Source organism: Zingiber officinale, chromosome 6A (assembly GCF_018446385.1).
Source record: "Zingiber officinale cultivar Zhangliang chromosome 6A, Zo_v1.1, whole genome shotgun sequence".
NCBI lineage: Eukaryota > Viridiplantae > Streptophyta > Magnoliopsida > Zingiberales > Zingiberaceae > Zingiber > Zingiber officinale.
In genome coordinates, this window is record NC_055997.1 from 120,585,457 (window position 1) to 120,606,255 (window position 20,799).

The following is a 20,799-nucleotide window of genomic DNA, read 5'->3' on the forward strand; positions in this document are numbered from 1 at the left end:
TCACACTTAAAGAATAATTAACATTGTCTTATATAATATAGTAAAAAGTGATTGAGAGATAAATTAGGAATCAATTTATAATGCATTTGATCATATTTTATTATAATAAATTTATCATCCTCTAATTAATTGGTTAATTTTTATATCTAAGACAAATAGTTATACTTTACTATGAATTATTCTCCTACTTTTCCTTATTTTTTCTCCATAAAGTGTAAGAATGTGGCACTTATTATTTCTAAGACATATTATTCCGGATAGCTTTAATACCAAAAAGAAAAAGATGAGACAATGGTCGCTACTTTTTATATATTTTGTGTAATCGAATGTTTTATCTTTCACTCAAAAGTTAAAAAGTGGTTTATAGAACTCAATTTAAGAGTAAGATAAAAAACAAAGATGGAAGAAAAATAGGGAAACAAAGCAACCAAGGCTTTAAAACTGTAGATTTATTGAATAAATAAAAATATATATAATATGATAAAAACATTTTTAATGTATCTTGATAAAGGTCTGCTAAGCCTACTTTCGTGGGCCGGCTCATTTATGTCCAATTCATTTCGTGGGCTGGCCGTGTTTAGTGTAAAGAATAAAATAAAATAAAAATTACATGGCAACAAAATAGAAAAATTAACAATGCATTTTATTTAATGATAAAAAGAAGGGAAATGAGATATTTGTAAAATATCTAAAACAAAAACAAGAAATAAAAGATGTTATGTAAATAAAATATATTAAAGATAAATATAATAAGGTATTAGTAAATAATGAATAAATAAATGAGAGGTAAAAAATATATTTTTATCAAGGTTTTAATTAAAATTTATGTGATCAACTTAATTTAAGTAAATTATATCACGTCCCCAGAGGAGTCCCAACTGACAAAAATCCGACAGCATCTACTCTGTGCTAGTGACAATATGAATTCTGAATACATAGTCCTCAGGACCTCTCACTCCTTAGCCGATACGGTCGGAACAATACAATAAAAAAAATACACATTTCATGCAGTTTATAATAGTACAACCTCTGCCTTTGATTGACTATACATCAAATCAAAATCATGTTGTTTCATAAAGATAGACTCTGGCTGACAATATAAAACGAAAGGAACACAACGATATTTAAAACATCGCAAATATATATAATACCTACTCCACTAAAATGAGGAAAAACCCACCCACCTAGAAAACTTTCATAGCGGAAAACGAGGGTAGCATACCCAAAACTCGATATAAAAAAAAATCCACGGGTGTAAGTGTTGGAACCCCAAGGGTATTTTGATGTGATCAAATAAATTAAATTAGGTCATGTTTGTTTTGATCCATGTGTCTAAGTGTGCAGGAACTTAGAAGTATAGAAAGTTGAGCGGGAAGACGCGGCTAGTGAGAAGGATGGTACGGGAGAAAGCCGACGGGCTCGGTGCGTCTGCGAGATGAGGCGTCACGGAAGAGTACACCGGTGGACGAGAAGAACGTGCGCGACGTTCGAGGGACGAGAAGTCGGAGCGGAAGCCTGCTCGAGGAGAAGGCCAAAATTGGGTTCGGGTGAGCCTTATTTCGGGTGGTTGAAATCACCCAAACAAGCGAAGCCGAAGTGGAAGACCCGGACCGAAAAAGTCAACAAAGTTGACTTTAAGGGTCCAGGCGGCCGAACCCATTCCGGACGCCCGAAGCGATTCCGGGCGCCCGGAACCTCTTTTTATCCACGGTCGACGTGGATGTTGACCGTTGCGAATGAGGTAAAGTTTTATCCCCTTCAAGGAGTCTGAAACTCTTCCGGGCGCTCCGACCAAGGCTATAAATATAGTATTGGTTAAGAATCTAAACAACAACAAGAATTACTGAACAACACTTGTATACGCTTTCCACTTTGTTTAGTTTCTTTTGTACGTAAATTGTTGTAAAAAGGCTTCTCCGCCTGAAGGAGAAAGTAGTGCAATTCATTTCCTTGGATTAGCAATCTCTCCGGTTGTAACCAAGTAAAAATTCTAGAGTCTCTTTTCTTTCTGATCATTTAGTTTTTTTTTGCAAGTGTTCGTTATTTAAGTTAACTGTCTGAGAAATGTTACTTTTATAATTTGTGCAGGGCTATTCAACCTCCCCCCCCTCGCCTTCTAGCCGGTCAGTCGGGGTCTAATAGTAAGAACTACACATCACTAGTTTATAGGTCGAGGAAACAAAAGATCAAACATAGAAACCGTCGCGACATGGAGAGGAGACTAGCAGTTGGAACATCCTGACAGTTTCAACCTCAAATAGAAATAAATCAATGGAGTGAGTTTAATGAACTCAGTGGGTATCGAGCCCATTCCGGACGCCCGGAGCGATTCCGGGCGCCCGAAACCTCTTTTTATCCACGGTCGACGTGGATGTTGACCGTTGCGAATGAGGTAAAGTTTTATCCCCTTCAAGGAGTCTGAAACCCTTCCGGCCGCTCCGACCAAGGCTATAAATATAGTATTGGTTAAGAATCTAAACAACAACAAGAATTACTGAGCAACACTTCTATACGCTTTCCACTTTGTTTAGTTTCTTTTGTACATAAATTGTTGTAAAAAGGCTTCTCCGCCTGAAGGAGAAAGTAGTGCAATTCATTACTTGGATTAACAATCTCTCCGATTGTAACCAAGTAAAAATTCTAGAGTCTCTTTCTTTTCTGTTCATTTAGTTATTTTTTGCAAGTGTTCGTTATTTAAATTAATTGTATGAGAAATGTTACTTTTATAATTTGTGCAGGGCTATTCACCCCCCCCCCCCCCCCCCCCCCCTTCGCCTTCTAGCCGGCCAGTCGGGGTCTAATAGTAAGAACTACACATCACTAGTTTATAGGTCGAGGAAACAAAAGATCAAACATAGAAACCGTCGCGACATGGAGAGGAGACTAGCAGTTGGAACATCCTGACAGTTTCAACCTCAAATAGAAATAAATCAATGGAGTGAGTTTAATGAACTCAGTGGGTATCGAGCAGACATGCATAGTAAAATATAACTATCAGAAATAATCATACAATACAGTCTCTTGAACATTAATAGGTAATGCAAGACTAGACAACGGAATAAACTGTACTTACCAGAACCTCCTATCCTGACATAAGGGCGCGAACCATACAAACAGATGCAGGATAGTTAGGCTAAATACATAATATTTCCTGTATGTTTGTCAATCATATGCAGTCACCAAAATGCAGTATCCAAAATGCAGCAATCACACACAAAATAAATGCAATCCATGCATATGGTGCAAATGACATGATCACCCTGACGTCAGTTAGCCACCGTCATCGCGATGATGAGGTCGAGTGGGTAGGTCGTTTAAGGCAAAAATATGATCTTTGATATCAGAAATAATTTTTAACATCCTTTAACTTTTTCAAAATAGCTAAGGTTTTTAAAAATAGCTAACTTTTTTATCATAAATATTAAGGTAAAAATCTACTAACTTTGTATGTTTAAATAAGTTTGTAAAATTAAAGTAAGTTAAAAACAATTTTCAGTAATGAGTTTGTAAAAGTAAAACAATTTTTAAAAATAAGTTTGCAAAATAAAAATAATTTTTAAAAATAAGTTTACAAAATTAAAGTAAGTTTTAATTTTTTTTTTAAAAATGAGTTTGTGAAAGTAAATCAATTTTCAAAACAATTTTACTAAAGTATTTTCAAGGAAATGAAAAATACTTTTCAAAAATAATTTTATAAAATATTTTCAAAGAAAATAAAATAATTTTGTTATAAATAGTTTTACTAAGTATGAAACAAATTTGAATTAATCCTCCCTTAAATATGACATTATTTTTTAAATAAGATTTACAAAATTTTTTGAAAAAAAAAATAATTAAAGTACGATTTTCAAAGTAATTTTTTTTTTCAAAAGTGAGATAGGATTAAAAAAAAATTCAAAAAAGGTGAACGAGGAACGCGTCCTCACCAAGTCACTTTCCTCTAGTGACTTACCTGCTAAACGTACGGTCAGCCCGTCGATCCGTCTGAATTTCGTGCCAGCTACCCGGTCTGCCCCGTCGACCAGTCTGGATTTCATGTCAACTATCGGGTCAGTTTGTCGACCTACCTGGGCTTCTCCTACATATTTTGTCAAAGTGTTAGATCACAATAAAACTAATTTAACCTATTTTATCATTCATTAAAATCTGAGTTAGATCGACCTGGGCTTCTCCTACATATTTTGTCAAAGTGTTAGATCACAATAAAACTAATTTAACCTATTTTATCATTCATTAAAATCTGAGTTAGATCGTCAGTGCTACCTGGTCAGCCCCGTCGACCAGTCTGGATTTCATGTCAACTATCAGGTCAGTTTGTCGACCTACCTGGGCTTCTCCTACATATTTTGTCAAAGTGTTAGATCACAATAAAACTAATTTAACCTATTTTATCATTCATTAAAATCTGAGTTAGATCGTCAGTGCTAACCGCACCAACACAGGGGTCCTTTTATAGCCCCTGGAAAATCTTATCTACTACTTGAGGGAACCTCCAACGAGGCAACGGATAAAGCTTTATCCGCTACCAAACGGCTACAAAGAATGGTTCGAGGGCGTCCTCCATAAGCATGGAGGGTGCCTCCCATACCTTATGGAGGGTGCCTCCTATACCTTATGGAGGGCGTCTCCTATACATCATGGAGGGCGCCCTCCACCTGCAGCGTATAAATAGCTTCAACCTTCCTTTGGATATCCATTGCTCCGTTCGCTTGGGTGATTGCGGTCAACTAAAATAGGACTTATCTGAACTCAATTTTCGACATTCTCCTTGAGCAGGCTTCCGCTTCGGCTTCTCGTCTCTCGAACGTCGCGTACGTTCTTCTCGTCCACCGGTGTACTCTTTCGCAACCCTTTCGTCCCTCACATGCACCGAGCCCGTCGGCTCCCTTCCCATGTCATCCTTTTTGCTAGCTGCGTCTTCTACTCGACTTACTGTGCTCCTAAACTCCTGCATACTTAGACACAGAGATCAAAATCAAACAGGGCCCAACCTAACTTGGTTGGTCACATCAAAACAATCATAAGATCCAACAGGTTTAACATTGGTTGTAAACCACTAGTATAGGTCTTTAAAAACAGCTTCTAAAGCCTTTTTTCTTTTGTGTGATTAACTTGTTCATGCGGGAAGCATCCGACGATCAAACCTGTATTTTGATTATGTCAAAGGGTCCAAAGTTAAGTTGTCTTGTTATCTAACAAGGTTTATTGAGCTTGCAAGAATGTCCTAAGTGTACTTAGGTAAAAGTCCTAACTGCGGTTAGGCAGGTGAAAAATCCTAGGGGGTGTTAATCCTAGGTCCTAGGAGGTGGTAACCCTAGGTGAGGAGAAGTCCTATCTGAGGTTAGACAGGTGGAAAACCCTAGGGGGCGGTAACCCTAGGCAGAAAGTCTTGGCTGGTCGAAGGCTTCGGGCAAAAATCCTAGAGTCGGGGACTCTAGGTTGAAATTCTGGTGTCGCGAACCGGGTGGAAGTCTGGATGGGTCGTGGAACGAACGTCCAACAGAAAGTCTTGGAGATTCGGACGCTGAGCAAATGTCCAGTTGGTCTGGAGGATCAATCTGGCAAACATGTAACACTCTCCTGAGTGGAGTAGGTGAGAGCGCGTTCCCCGGTGAGGGAACAGTAGACGTCGGTTCGACCTAGAGTTTCCGGAGGTGAAATCTGAAGTCAGAACCGGGCAGTCCGGAGATTATCAAAATAAGTTTCTATTTATCTTATTTTGTTATACTAACTTTGTTTTGTAAGGTATACCTTGTTTGTAGACTAACATGCCTTGCAGTACGGAAATTGCACAAGAAAGTTTCGGATGAAGAGTCCCGAGGCGGCCTCCATGGAGCTTGGAGGCGCTCTGGACGCTGGATGGAGGGCATCCTTCATGGAGCTTGGAGGCGCTTTCAGGTGGATAAGTAGTGAAGATGGAGGAGCTTATCGACGCTGCGGTTTCGACGGGGTTGGAGACGCCCTCCATGCAGTTGGAGGCACCCTTAACAGGCTATTTAAGCTTGGTTCGAGTAGTAGCTTATAGAATACATGAAATCACAATTCTTCCTTCTGTGTGCTGCTCAAAAGAAAATCCGGTGAAGTTCTAACATTGCTCCGACAACTAAGTGCTTGAATTTAAGATATTTTATTGTCGGTATAATTTCGATTACTGCATCTAATCAACTGTACTCTTTTGTAATATTTCAAATTTATAGTGATTGTCCATTGAAAGCACTCTTATGTGCGAGTCTCAGAGTAGGAGTCGCCACAGAGTCTGAACCAAATAAATCTTAGTGTTTGCGTGTGTATTGTTTTATTTTTCCGTTGCATGTTTTACTCTAATGAACGGATTAACTACGAATGCTATTCCCCCCTCTCTCTAAAGTTTTCAATCTTACATAACTTTGATTATATCTATAGCAGTTTTTCATACTCATGGTATAATTCTCTAATTCTCACTTTCTATTTCTATATTTGTCATTTTATAGATAATAATAAAAAATGTAGAGAAGAGAAAAAAATAATAAAAAAATAAAGATATGATAAATTATAGGAAATTAATATATTATATAGTAAAAATTAATTTTCTAACTTTAATAAATTAGTTCTTCTATTTTAAATTTTAGATAAGGAAGGGATATAGGAAGGGATATTCTGAGAAGCACTGCCTTCTTCAAAATTATTAAGTTTAAAAATATGTTTTTATTAAAAAAAACGGTGATACATCATATTAAAAGTAAGATTTTGGGTTCCTTGTTCAAACGGTAACTGGGTTATAGGTTTTAGGTATAGGCGGAGCTAGGCAAAGAACGAAGGTACATTTTAGAAAATAATTAAAAGAATAAACACTTAATTATCATTGTCATAATGAGATCATCTATATAACTAATAACCTTATCGCCTAAAATTAAATACGAACCGAATTCATTATATTATCTTATTTTCCTAAACATCGCTATCATGACACCTTAACTAAGCCCCACCTCCTTTCATTCTATTGGTCATATCACTTTATATTAGGCAAGTGGCAAAAGCATCCTTCCTATCTTTTCTTCTATTTTTATTATTTCTATCCAAGTAAACATAAGAAAACAATCGTAGATGTTGATGATTTTTAAAATAATTTTGTCTGGAATGGTAGAATGGCTGAGCGATTTCTGATTTTGATATAAGAATCAGTTTCAGCTGCGATAAATTAATAAATAATTTTTTAATCTAATTTTAAAATACTGGATGTAATTTACTTAATTATGGATGAAAATTTTCTATAAAATCAGACCGATTATCCTATAATTAACCGTCTTAAATGGGATATTAAATGTCAATTAAAAAACAAAAGTATTTTACGGTATTAAAAGAAATTTTCTAAAAAATTTTAATATGAAGGATTTTTTTATAAAAGATAGCTAGAAGGTAGCCCATTTCTTTAATCAGCTAGGAAACAGGGAACCGGGAGGATCCATCGACCATCTCTCGACATCTCATGGACATGGAGCCTCCGCCACCACCTCACCGCCACCTCCACCAGACACCGCCGGCTGCGCCGCCGCAGGGCCTCAGCGAGACGGAGCTGTCGGCGCTAGAGCCGCTGATCCGCGCGCACCACACGTTCCCGCGCGCGGCAGGCACGTGCACCTCCCTGATCACGCAGCGCATCGAGGCGCCGCTTCGCGCCGTGTGGCCGGTGGTCCGCTGCTTCGCCCGCCCGCAGCGCTACAAGCACTTCGTCAAGAGCTGCCGCCTGGTTTCCGGCGACGGCGCCTCCATCGGCAGCGTCCGCGAGGTCACCGTCGTCTCGGGCCTCCCGGCCTCCACCAGCGTCGAGCGCCTCGAGATCCTCGACGACGACCGCCACATCCTCAGCTTCCGCGTCATCGGCGGCGAGCACCGGCTCAATAACTACTGCTCCGTCACCTCCGTCACCGAGTTCTTCGATCCCGACGACCACGCCAAGGCCTACTCCGTCGTCCTCGAGTCCTACGTTGTCGACATCCCCGACGGAAACTCCGACGAGGACACCAAGATGTTCACCGACACCGTCGTCAAGCTCAACCTCCAAAAGCTCGCCGCCGTCGCCATGGCAGCGCCCCCCTTAAGTATATAGACAATTTCATTCTGCCCCCTGCTGTGATTATTTTTTTTTATAATACTCCCTGTACCACTTACATTATTTATACATGTCGATCTAATTAATGTTGCACTAGATTTTCCAAACTCGCGGGTGATGAATCAATATATTTTCTTCTTCTTCTTCTCTTTTCTTTTTCTTGTTTAATATGCACGGTCCCTGTTGGTGGAGCAATGAAATGTCAAAGGAGAAAGGTGGAAGTGAAGCAGAGGAATCATGTGAAGGGACCCTGGGAGACATGTGAATCAGACCAGTCGGTTTATCTCTTGAAGAAAACATATATTATAGTTTAAACAATTAATTAAATTAATTTTATTTTAGTTGCGATTCTTTTGTTTATAATAATCAATTGAAACAGATAAAATCTGGGAATCCTATGGTTCGGTTCGCTCGTGGGTCCCGCCACTAATCCTTGCGTTCCCCTAGCTGGAGGCCGCTATATAAATACAGGCGTCGCAGGCTCGCAGCTCCCCGATTAGGGTTTCATACCACCCAGCGGCACCTCATTCTTCCCGAAGAGCTTACCGTCATCGCTTCCGGCGTTATCTGTTGTTATGGCGGACGACTTTCACTACTCTTCTCGACCCGATAACAAGCGAAAGTTCGACGAGACGGAAGATGGCGGCGTCGCTTCGCCGCCCTCGAGGAAGCCTTCTGGCTTCTCGGCTCCGATCGCGTCGTTGTCTCCTGACGGAGGTTCCGGTGGAGCTGCTCCCCTTGAGCAATCTTACAACATCGTCCCCGCGCCCCTCGACGGAATCCAGCTCGCCAAGCAGCGTGCCCAGGAGATCGCTGCGAGGTTATTCAGTGACGCCGAGGCCAAGCGCCCTAGGGTCGAGAACGGCGGAGGATCAGGCGATTCGAGGGACGCCGGTTTTGGATCTGCTGCCAGTGGTAAGTGTGGGGTCTTTCGGAACGGTTTTCTGTTTCCGTTCTTTAAGATGTCGCCGCTACGTTATTGATCCGTTGGCTATTTCCTAAGCAACCCTCATCTATGTATTCCTTGAGCGCCTCGATCAATATACATTTCTGTATTCTCTCTAACCTTTGTTTATTCCCCAGGCTTATTCTACCAAAATCCGCGAATATTTTAGCCCTAGTCCTCCGGAACCGATGTGCCGGAACCGATGTGGATGACTTTCTAACCTGTTAACCAAGATGTTAGAGGCTTCTTCCCTCTAAGTGAGGGCATTTATCAAGGAAGTTACTGAAGAGCGAAAAGAATGTGAAAAAGAAATTGTTTTTGCCTAATCATGATGCCATCTCGAGTAGAGAGGATATGGAGTGATTGTGATATAGTACAGTTCTTTTTAGACAAGTTTTTTAAAAAATAAATTCGTGCATAAAAGATAGATGCAAATTTCAAGGATAACATACAGAAGTATGGTTTTTAGACTTATTATTCATATAATACATTTTGTTATTTGTGACAATATGCTTTATTAACTGTACCAGGTGTTAAAAAGGATATCGTTATAGATTTTTGTAAGTTTTTTTTATCCCATTTCTCTTTTCAAAATGAACTTTGTGACTCTTGTTTCTACATTTCTAAAATGACCAAAATGATTCATGATTAGATCCTTGATTTGACAACCTTGAAGAGAAATAGATCTTTGTCACCGTCTTCTGAGATGCCCTATAATTAATACTTATTTCTAAAATGACCAAAATGATTCATGATTAGATCCTTGATTTGACAACCTTGAAGAGAAATAGATCTTTGTCACCGTCTTCTGAGATGCCCTATAATTAATACTTATTCTCATGTATTAATTATTATTCATTTAATCTGTGGAGTACACATGATGTTCAACTCCTCTATTCTCTTTCCTTTGACTAGCTATTCTATCTATTACGAATTCATTTTTGGAAACCATTTGTATCATAAAAGAAATAAATCTTTGTTTCCATCCTTTGTAATGCATTATAACTTTAGATAAATGCATTTCAAATGCAATCATAATAATTTGATCACTGGTCATATTGTTACTATAATTTTCCTCCTATTTTCATCATGTGCTGGTACTGTATCTATTGAAGCTTCTTTCATTAGTGAATGAATATCTTCTATGATATCGTTAATGATCCTCTAGATAAATTGGTAATTGGTTTTTCCATGATTGATAGACAATACACTGAAGCCCATGAGCCAAACATTATCTTCTCAAATTGGACCCACTTCCCACCCATTACCCTCTTATGGCTATCAGGGTTCAAACAAAAAGATTGAGATTCCAAATGGAAGGGTATGATCTCCTTTGCTCTTGTGTTTACTCTACTCACCTGACCATGCAATATACTTGTTTAATTAACTTAACAGGTTATTGTCATCCTTCATTTACTATTGTATGTTGCCATAGGTTGGTGTAATTATTGGCAAAAGTGGAGAGACTATAAAATACCTTCAGCTTCAATCAGGAGCAAAGATTCAAGTAACGAGAGATATGGATGCTGATCCTAATTCACTGACCAGGTCAGTAGAAATTGTTGGTACATCTGAACAGATTAGCAGAGCTGAGCAGTTAATTAATGATGTGCTTGCTGAGGTAATATTTTATATTAAATATAGATAAAAGAAGCCATCAGTCATCAGTTGATGCATTTTGTCATCGAATATTTTGTATAAAATTAATTTTCTAGGCTGATTCTGGGGCTTCTGCGACAATTGCTTCTCGAAAATTTGGTTGTGTTCCACCAGGCGTGGAGCAATTTCAGATGAAGGTTCCAAACAACAAGGTATTTTGAGGATTTATTGTGATTATGAATTAAACGGTATCTTGGACAGGAGTCTCTTTAGCTTGGTTGTTATTTCAGGTAGGCATGGTGATTGGTAAAGGTGGCGAGACCATAAAAAATATGCAAGCAAGGTCTGGTGCACGCATACAGGTTCACATTTTGCTAATTGATGTTTCTTTTCAGTGTTTACATGTTAGAGATTTTGATAATGGTTGATTGATATCTTGCTATATAGACGATCAAAAATGTTCAAATTTCTATTTGTGAGATAAATTAATTATCAAAATGATGATTTTGATATCTATGTCTTCATCAGCTGCCATTTTGGGTTGGGTCTTATTTTAACCATTAGTTTGTAGTTTTTAGGAAAAGGCTTTGTTGAGTCAGTGTCTTCCTAAAGGACTTGCTTTATATTCTTTTTGCTGTTTTCAGAATCAATTTCTCATGTTTGTTTTTCATATTATCTTGGGTTGTGATTAGAAAGAGGTTTGAGTGGCTTTTGGGAGGAAGGCACTTGTTGTTAAAAGTAGTGTAAGCAGAAGATGGTGAATTCTAACTATTAACACTGCTGTCGCTGTCATTGAAATTGTTAAAAATATTGACCTAGAAGAAATGAACTTCTGTCACCTAAATCACATATTTTGCCAACTCAAACTGGTGGAACTGTGTGAAACGATCATACCGAATTTGTATCTGGTAAAGAAATGTTGCCTTTTTCAACTTCACTGCTAGTGACATAAGGCAACACTTGGTTTGGTTATATTTGAACCAGATAAACTGAATGTATCTTGTTATATTCTGTGAGATGACAGAAAAGTTATATTAAATTGATTAAACAGGTCTTTTTGTGTCACCTTGTTGTGCTGTATGTGTAATAGCCTTTGTTCTGAAAATTTTATGATATGCCAGTTGACATCTTCTGAAGGTTTGTTTTGTAATGATCTGTCCAATATTACCTGCAATTGTTTTCCTGGTATAGAAGCATTTGATCTAGGAACTAAATGTTTGTTGATTTTTTTTTTATGAAGAAATTGTTTGTTGATTGATACATGCTTAGGTTGTCACAAAACTTTTCCATCTTTTGTGAAATAAGCTAATTTTAGAGTATTTGGTTGCAGGTGATACCTCTGCACTTGCCTCCTGGTGATACATCCACTGAAAGAACAATATATATTGATGGCACACAGGAGCAGATTGAAATAGCCAAACAGTTGGTCAATGATGTTACTAGTGAGGTATTTCTTATCCTTAAGTTTTTGTTTTAGAAAACAACTGAGACAGGCAGATGATTATTTGTTGATTACTTAGACACTTATCTTAAAAGCTTGAACAATTAGGAATTGGACCAATTTATATATTTGTACCTTTGACAACTCCCCATATGCATGTGAGTGGTATTATTTTGGTCCCCTCGGATGGGTCTAGTGGCTAGCGTATGAGGTGTTGCCACCATGAGGTCTGGGGTTCGAATTTTGGCAAAATCGAGGTAAATGTCTCCCTTATGTGCTAGTCACTATTCCAAAAGCTAGTAGCCATACCCATGATTTACCTCCTCCGTGTTGACCCTGGGACGGGTTGGCGGGACACTGGGGGCGAGCGTATTCGCCATTTGCCACCTTGAGTGATATTATTTTGCCCCATTGGGACGAACAATTGGCTAGTGCATGGTGGTCTTGCCACCATCAGGTCGGGGTTAAATTCCGGCTAGTAGCCGGGTGTCTGCCCTTCACCCATGTGCTATTTAACTGGGCAAGGCTAATAGTCATCTGTGATTTAGCTCTTCAGTGTTGGCAACGGGTTGACGAGTTGGGGGCGAGTGAATCGCCTTTTTGCCATTGTGAGTGGTATTACTTGATTGATCTAAACCTCATATATGAATTGATGAGATATATGTATATATTTTCTTTACGCAGATAGAATTTGAACACTATATTTCTTCCTATAATTTTTCAGGAAGAACTCATTTATCTCAAAAACCTCGAGCTATTTGGAAAGTGATTAATATATACGTTTATGCAATCAACAGTTGGAATTTTCTGTGATGCTAAATTACCATTAGCTTTTTTCTAAATGCATTTTGCTTTATCATATGTTCTATGTTTAGCTGTTTGAATGTGAACAAACACCAAACTTTGAGCTCTATATGACGCTTGAAGTTATTTTTCAAATTCTTAAATCAAGCTGTTCTAATGATGTCTATGCCATGCATATTTCTAACTAGTGATTATTCCTGACGTTTCTTTGGGTTCTACTTTTGATGGAATTTTGTTATTAATTTGCATAATATCTGGCAAGGAGCTCTGTGTTGGTCATTCTGTTGGTCACTAGATCATATATCTTACAGCTTTGATTGCACTATTCCCTTTTTTTACATATAAGATTCTTAAATTTAAATTATTTTTTTGATTAACCATTGATCATTCAGAAAGTGCGGTTAATTTCTGTTTCTTGTGAAACCATTTTTTGGTTGGTTCTTTTTTTTTTGAATGTGATGTTCCTTTGGTGTATTCTTCTGCTGCTTATTTTTCACCTTAGGTTTGCTGCATTCAAAATAATGGTTGATTTAATTTTGTTATGTTTGTTCCCCACCGTGAGTTAGTTGGTCCTACAAGATCATTCCTGTTGAAGATGTAGTTTTAAGAGTACAGAAATGACAATGAAACCACAAAGTGATTTGTTATCTAACATTTTTACGGTCTTTTTTTTCAAATCTACTTTAAGTTCCAGTACAGATTCAAAAAACAGTCTACACTTGAAATTTATCACCTCAGTTCCTTCTCAACCACTTAATGTGCGCTCAAGGATCTTAAACCATATCTTTGTCTAACCTAGGTGCTATACATTTTCAATATATCTTGTTTGTTATCTTCTTATACGACATGAAAAATTTTCTGGTTTAGATGCTTTAGTATTCTGACAATTTCCTTTCATAACATTAATTAATCCAAAGAAATTTCTTATTAAATAAAGATTCCTATATATATATTTACACCTTTTTTCTTGCCTTGTATTTCTTGTGGGGAGTGCACAGTTGGTTTAGTTTATTTCTATATATATGACTTATTTTTAATTTTTTATATGGAAATTAGATTTATACTTATTTCTAACTTGAAAATTATTATTCCATTTAAATGGTTATCGATGTATAGACTGTCTACAATCTAGGGTTCCTGTCCTGGTTTATTTATATCAGACTGCACATATTTCTGAGATTATAACTCTGCAGGAGTTCTGAAGGGCAGTCTTTCTCCGTTTTATATCTATTAATTCATGAATCTCTTTAGTCATTTGAGTTATATTGCCCAGTGGATTTACCTCTCTTTGATATAGTTCCAAGAGATACACATGTTGCTTAGTTTGACATTTCAGCTTAAATATCCTAGATCTTAGCTGGAGATTGAATTGGTCGATGGACAAGAGGATGAGCTCTCATGTCTTGAATTGAGCTTTGCTTTTGAGAACTATTTTAATTGTAGGATTTACTTGCGTTGGTGCTCCAATGTTGGGCGAGGGTGTAGGTTGGCTTGGCACTGGTATGGTATTCCTTATGATTAATTGAATATTAGGTGAATCCTGCACCTTAATTGTTACTGGACATATTACTGTTAACTGATTTTGTTTTTGTGCATAACCGTGCAAAGCTTATATTATATACTAATGGGTCCTTGAGTACGATAGTCATCTTCTTTCCTTTGTTAGGTGATAGTGTATATTGGAGTTAATTGAGATATCTTTCTATTGCATTAATGAGGTTGCAATTTTTTTTGGGAAAGTTTTATCTTTCTAACTTTATAGATTTGCTGAATTGACTTCTCAACTTCAATGATCTTTGTTCATCCTTCATATGTTTCCTAAACTGTTATCATTTTCAGGCCACCCCCTTTTTGGGAATGAGCTTATCTATTGAGAGATGGTGGGCCTTGGCTATCATACTTTTTCATCTTTCATCATATTCAAAATACTAACCTCTGTTGTTTGTCGTGTCTCGTTAGTTATATACGCACATTATCTACTAATACAACAGTGAATATTTCAAAATTTTCACCGCATTGCCATTTAATTTAATTTACTTTAAGAAAAAAACTGATCACACAAATATTAATTTTACATTTTTTATATCACTTGAAACCTTCTTATATATTTGGCTCTTTAAATTGCTTTCTTCGGACTATTTGCCTGGATTGTGGACTTTTTTGCTAGTCCATTAGGTCTCTTGAGGAGAGCATAGGTGGGCATTCGATCAAATTCTCTGCTTGTGGTAAGTTGGTTGTGTTCACCTTTATCAAATGAATGTTTCTATTATCCCATTATCAACCATAACCTTGCTTTTATTTGTTAGCTTTTATTATTTTTTAGTTAATTCTGCTACAACTGACTGTTATCTCTGTTCCATATGCTTGTAAAACAAATGCACAACTTCACATGAAATAAATATACATGCAGAATCGTGTCAGAAACCCAGCTATGACTGGTGGGTATTCTCAGCATGGGTACAATGTACCTCGTCCTCCCACTAGCTGGGGGCCACCTGGTGCACCACCGGTGCAGCAACCTGGTTATGGTTACATGCCACCTGGAGTTTATCCTGGGCCACCACCCACATATAATATGCCCCAGGCACCTTATGAAGGCTATCCTCCCTCTTCTGGCTGGGACCAAACTTCCAGTCAACCTCAACAAACTGCACCAGGCACTGGATACGATTACTACAATCAACAATCCCAACAGCAACAACAGTCGTATCCTCAGACAGGACGAGGTAATGTGCAGGATGGATATTCGAGTGCGTATAATGCCAATGCACAGCAACCGGGTTATTCTCAGACTACAACAAACACGCAAGGTGGTTATGATCAGCAGGGTTATGGCTCTACACTTAACTATGGCACAATGGCTGCCTCATCTCAAGATGGATCTGCTAATGCTTCTGGTGCTCAGGGTGGGTCAACTCAAGCACCTCCTGCTCAACCTCCATTGAGTCAACCACTAAATCACACAAGCTATCCTCCACAAGGAACGACTCCATCTGGATATGGTCAAGTAGCGCCACCTAGTTATGGGCAGCCACCTCAGGCCCAGGCACCACCAAATTCTCAGTCTCTTTATAGACAAGGTCAAGCTCCGTCTGCTCCAGCCAGTTATATGCAATCTGCTCTTCTGCAACCAAGTTGTGGTCAGTCCACACTTCCTCAATCTGTTTACGGGCAACAGCAATCATATGGTGTACCACCACATAGCCAATCAGGTTATGGAAATCAACAGCAGACACCATATAATAACTCGTATGCCAGTGGTGGAAATTCCCAGACTCATGCATACTCTAATGACAATGTAGCTCAAGGGCCTTACGATACTGCTGCTGTTGCTACACCTTCAACCAACGCACCTGCACCTTGATGCTGTATGGTAAGTCACTTGGGATAGTAGTTTGTATCAACTTTTCAATCATTTGCATCTGTTATAATAATTGCAAATTATCACTTTATTGTGGCATTTAGGAGATACTTCGACGCTTGTGCAATCTAGGTTTTTTTGAACTTACATATTTTTGATCTCTCGTTTGCTTTTGTTGTGATCGCTCTGAAATGTTATAAGAAGCACCAGTTCTCGTTTCCAACTTGGCGTTGAAATTATCTTTACTAACGTTGGAATTGAATTGAATTGAGTCAGACTGTTATTATTGTTTACTCAGGTGGGCTAACCTGATTTAGGATGGAGGCAATGAGGGAGGAAGAAAAGGTGATTTAGGAAGAATTTACCTTTCAGTCATACGTAAATTGCACTCGTAAAAGCAAGGGGGACAAAAAATTCTTCCAGTGGTAGCCGTGATAGATAGAGCGAATGAGGATAGCATTGGACGGCAGAAAAGATTGCTGGTAAATTAACACGCACGCTGGCTGCACTTACCATTGAAGTCTGTAAGCCCGCATTGCCGACGTCCGTAGCACGCATTACCCTCGCCGACGTCTAAGAAAATATAGGTCAAGTTCAACTTTTTTTTTACGAAAAAAACTATACATAAGGGCAAATTATGTTGTCCGTTAGCAGCGTAATCTTGCCCGATTTGCAATACGCATTCCTAAACCCAAAATCCGAACTTATTAAAAAAGCTTGAGCGAATCAATCCAAAAGAACTCCAACTAAGAATTGCTATGATACATTTTTCCGATGATCGTGGTTCCAATGGAGTCCGAGGGAGCTTTGAGGTCGAGTTACATTTCGACTTCGAAAAATAGACCAAGAGGAAACGAGAAGATGCAAACTCCAAATTCTAGAAAGAAGATTTCCGATTGAGTGGAGAACTAAAACGAGAAGATGCAAACTCCAAATTCTAGAAAGAAGATTTCCGATTGAGTGGAGAACTATAAAAGCATGCATTACCCAGATAACTAGTATGGGATTTTGATTTTGATACGAATTTGAATTTGAAACAAGCAACCTCAATTTTTTCACATAACACTTGATTCAAAGCATATTTGATACTCGTTAATGTTGTTTGTGTTTCCGAGTTTATTTGGCTGTAAATAAACAAGATGTTTATGAACAATATTAGAGTTCACTATAAAATTTTCGCTCAATAATAAAAAATAAAATAAAATAAACAAATTTAAACTTTAATAAATTTGATTTGGTAATATTCATTAAAAAAATCATGAACAAATTTATTTATTAATTTAAATAAAATTTAATAACTTAAAAAAAAAGTTCTCTTGGTAGGATAAAATTTTCAATAAATAAATTCAAACAAACTTGATATAAATAAATAAATAAATTTTAAAACTGGGTTCAAGCGAGGAAAGTGGTTAGAGGGATCCTAAACCTGGGTGAGGTGAGATAGCCTGACTTTCAAATTGGTCACAGTTAAATCGACAGGATGATAAAAGTTGACATCGAGAATCAATGAGAGTATTTCTTCGTTGATACAAATTGCACTATTTCTTTTAAAAATAATTGATGCAAATTTGATGATAAAAAGGAAATGTTAAAAAATATTTGCTCGTTAATGAATTCTTAATAGCTATTAAAAAAAATCAAATAAAGATTAAAATAAAATAAAATAAAATAAAAACCTTTTAAATAGGCAACGTTTATTCACCTAGATAATTATCGAGCCCGTTAACACAAGATGGTTCTCACTGGCTCGTAGATACAGTTATTAAGCTTAATAACGATAGATTCAAAATAATTTTAACAGAGTAAACTTATTGCTATTTACACATTAGAAGAGCAGTTTTTTATATGCGCCAAGGACTAAAATATATACATCCGAAAACAGAATTTTTATTACCTTCAACATTACTAGTCTTGAATCTTAATTTTAGGTTCAAAATAGTGCCGAAATGGATTGGCATGAAGTGCTAGCTAACACTGATCACTGAAATTGGAAGCTCGATAGCGGATTTTTAGATAACCAAACTTCCCAGCACCTGGCGATGAGCCTTCGAAGATAATAGGCAGGTAACCAGTTTCAGCTTTATATCTCTGCTGAATCTGAAACGAATAGAACATCCAAATCAATAAAATTGATTCATTCCTTTGGATATCGGAGGCCAATACAGCCTGGTTGCTACCATGGAGTCTCTCCAATCGAGAACTGTTTAATTTCTTATCAAACAGAGATCGACACAAGAATCCTTACCTCTAAAATTTCTTCACTACTACTAATGCAGTTCCGCCCAATGACACAGACCGAGCCACCTGAGCCGCCGCCAGTGATTTTTGCACCAAACAAACTCATGCCTCCATCACGTGACGCTCTGCGATGCTGCATCTCTTGCACTAGCTTCACAATCCGTTCAGTGCCGTCCGAACCAAGTCCACACTCACTGTAACTGTAATGGCACTGCAAAAAGAAAAGAAAATTAACGAAACAAGTACTGCATTCAGATCACAATATTTTAAAAACAGAGATAATTTAGATAATGGTATTGTATACCCACCATGCTATTTTTCAGTTAGATAAATAAACAATTGTGGCAAGTTGTTTGAAAACTGAACAAGATCAATGGCTAGGTGGTGAAGTGATAAGAGTTTGAAAACTCTAGGAAGCATTTTGAGCCAGATAAAACTACATGCATTTAAAAAAACTATTGGGGGGGGGGGAGAATCTCCTAATAAAAAGCTAAGTCTCCTAACACTTTTGAGGCGAGAGAATAATAGTTCTTTTTGTGGTCTAAACGCAGTCAGGTACCATAAAAGCAAAGAGTGCTGAATTTAAGTTTACCTGATACATAAGTTGACCTAGCGATGAAAGCTGTTGATCTGAATTTGTGGCAGTTAGTAGTGCTTTGAAGGCCTATGTGTAGACACAAGAATCAAGAAACAGAAAAAATATGTTATTTGCAAATTGGTTGATTTAAATAGGATTGAAGTGCAAATACATAAATAGGTAAAGATGTTACAAAATTTGACCAGCTATCTAAGCTTGGATAAGCTTGGAAACTTGACCAAAAATATTAGTACTAGAAAAACTTATTAGAGTTAAAACTGACTTTGCACTAATTAACGATAATTTAGTTGGAATTAAATTAAAACAAGACAAAGGAGGAAAGAGAAAGAAGGTTTTATCACAAAAAAAATGAAACAAGCGCCACACTTTAAGAAAACAGCCTCAATCAAGAAGAGAGTGACACACACACACACACACACACACATATGAAGCAATAAGTACTTCAATTAGAAAGAGAAGTACCTCAACTCGGAAATTTTCATATATTGGATGTTTAGTAGGAGCTTTAACAGCATAAGTTCGCTTGGGATCAATAACAGTTACTGTATCATTATGGTCAGTATATTTTTCTAAGAAAGATTCTCCAGTAATGTGCTCAGGAAGTTTCTTTGCATAAACAGCTTCATATCTGTGAATAGAAAAAGATATGCATGGATCAAAATTCAACCAGAACATATCATACTTGAAGAAGTTGAAGAGATGGTCAATTTATCCTCCAAAAGTTGAAAATAAGGACATGCAGTGTCCACCTTACCTATGAGTTGAAATATTACATAAGTAATCTAATGAAGCTTCTTTCTTCAGAAGGTCAATTCCATGCTCTTCATACTCATCTGAATTAATTTCATCAACTTGCTGGTTGGAATTCAAGTTAGCCAGAGAGTGAGATAACAACAAAGAGGCTGCAGATTTGATCATTTTCCGCCCCATAAAAGTTCCTATTCTCACTGATCCATAATCAGTCCCACCAACACTAAAGCAAAGATTAACAGAAGTTCAAGAATAGTTTTAATCTCAGGGCCATGCAGGAGTAAAAATTTAAGCATGAAATAATGGAATAAAACAATAACTAAAATTTTCAAATGGACATTGTAGTTTCCAGAATATTGAAGATATATATAGTTAGATATGGTTCAACAAACAAAAATGTAGATACCTGTGTCGGACTCCAGAATCAAGACCCCAAAATCGGATGTGACTTGGAATTGTGACCAATTCCTTTACTTCTGCAGGCTGCAAGAGAAAATATTTAGAATCATACTGTATCACCCAAAGCATATGAAACAGTTGGTTAGCCAAAATTAGGAATATGAACCTGGCAAACCATGGCAAGCAGTTTGTCAGTTTCACCACAAGCAGATGTCATTTGGTCCATTACACCACAGGGAGCCCCAACTACGTGATTCTCTACCTGCTCGAGACTAACTTGCTTAGTATACAAATGTAGGATGTGCCAAAATCATCAGAAAATGTCAATATCACCATACCTTTTGACAAAGCAATGCAAGCTCCCTTGGATCAAGATTTAGTCCTACATAAGGTAAATAAAACTCCTGATGATGAATTCAAACAGGATACAGAGATGCTTATACAAAATTTGTGGTCTATATATTCACAGAGGTGATGGACATATGAAAATAATATAGCTCTGATAAACCAAGGAATTAAGAGCCAGTATGTATCAGCTACCATACTACTGTAATATAGTATTTCACGTTTTCAT

The 20,799-nt window shown here is 37.5% G+C and overlaps 3 protein-coding genes across 3 annotated transcripts in view; 2 read left to right on the forward strand and 1 right to left on the reverse strand.

Moving 5' to 3' along the window:
* Positions 1–7,416: 7,416 nt before the first annotated feature.
* LOC121994358 (abscisic acid receptor PYL9-like) lies at positions 7,417–8,178 on the forward strand. The gene has a single exon (XM_042548423.1). The coding sequence runs from the start codon at positions 7,466–7,468 to the stop codon at positions 8,084–8,086; it is 621 nt and encodes a 206-aa protein (XP_042404357.1). The 5' UTR covers positions 7,417–7,465; the 3' UTR covers positions 8,087–8,178.
* A 387-nt stretch (positions 8,179–8,565) lies between these two features.
* Positions 8,566–16,387, forward strand: LOC121997784 (far upstream element-binding protein 1-like). Its single transcript, XM_042552413.1, has 7 exons — positions 8,566–9,004; positions 10,238–10,356; positions 10,471–10,656; positions 10,751–10,846; positions 10,925–10,996; positions 11,965–12,081; positions 15,290–16,387. Exons 1-7 carry the CDS (start codon positions 8,665–8,667, stop codon positions 16,241–16,243), a joined length of 1,884 nt encoding a protein of 627 aa, XP_042408347.1. The 5' UTR covers positions 8,566–8,664; the 3' UTR covers positions 16,244–16,387.
* A 1,664-nt stretch (positions 16,388–18,051) lies between these two features.
* The window catches only part of LOC121997785 (L-arabinokinase-like), a 55,124-nt gene continuing 52,376 nt past the window's right edge, over positions 18,052–20,799 (reverse strand). Inside the window, exons 23-30 of the mRNA XM_042552415.1 lie at positions 20,564–20,607; positions 20,392–20,487; positions 20,233–20,309; positions 19,831–20,049; positions 19,539–19,704; positions 19,071–19,142; positions 18,486–18,689; positions 18,052–18,337 (exon numbers count right to left, since the gene is read on the reverse strand). Coding sequence (XP_042408349.1) covers positions 18,209–18,337; positions 18,486–18,689; positions 19,071–19,142; positions 19,539–19,704; positions 19,831–20,049; positions 20,233–20,309; positions 20,392–20,487; positions 20,564–20,607 — 1,007 coding nt within the window. The 3' untranslated portion in view covers positions 18,052–18,208. The remainder of the gene's footprint in view (positions 18,338–18,485; positions 18,690–19,070; positions 19,143–19,538; positions 19,705–19,830; positions 20,050–20,232; positions 20,310–20,391; positions 20,488–20,563; positions 20,608–20,799) is intronic.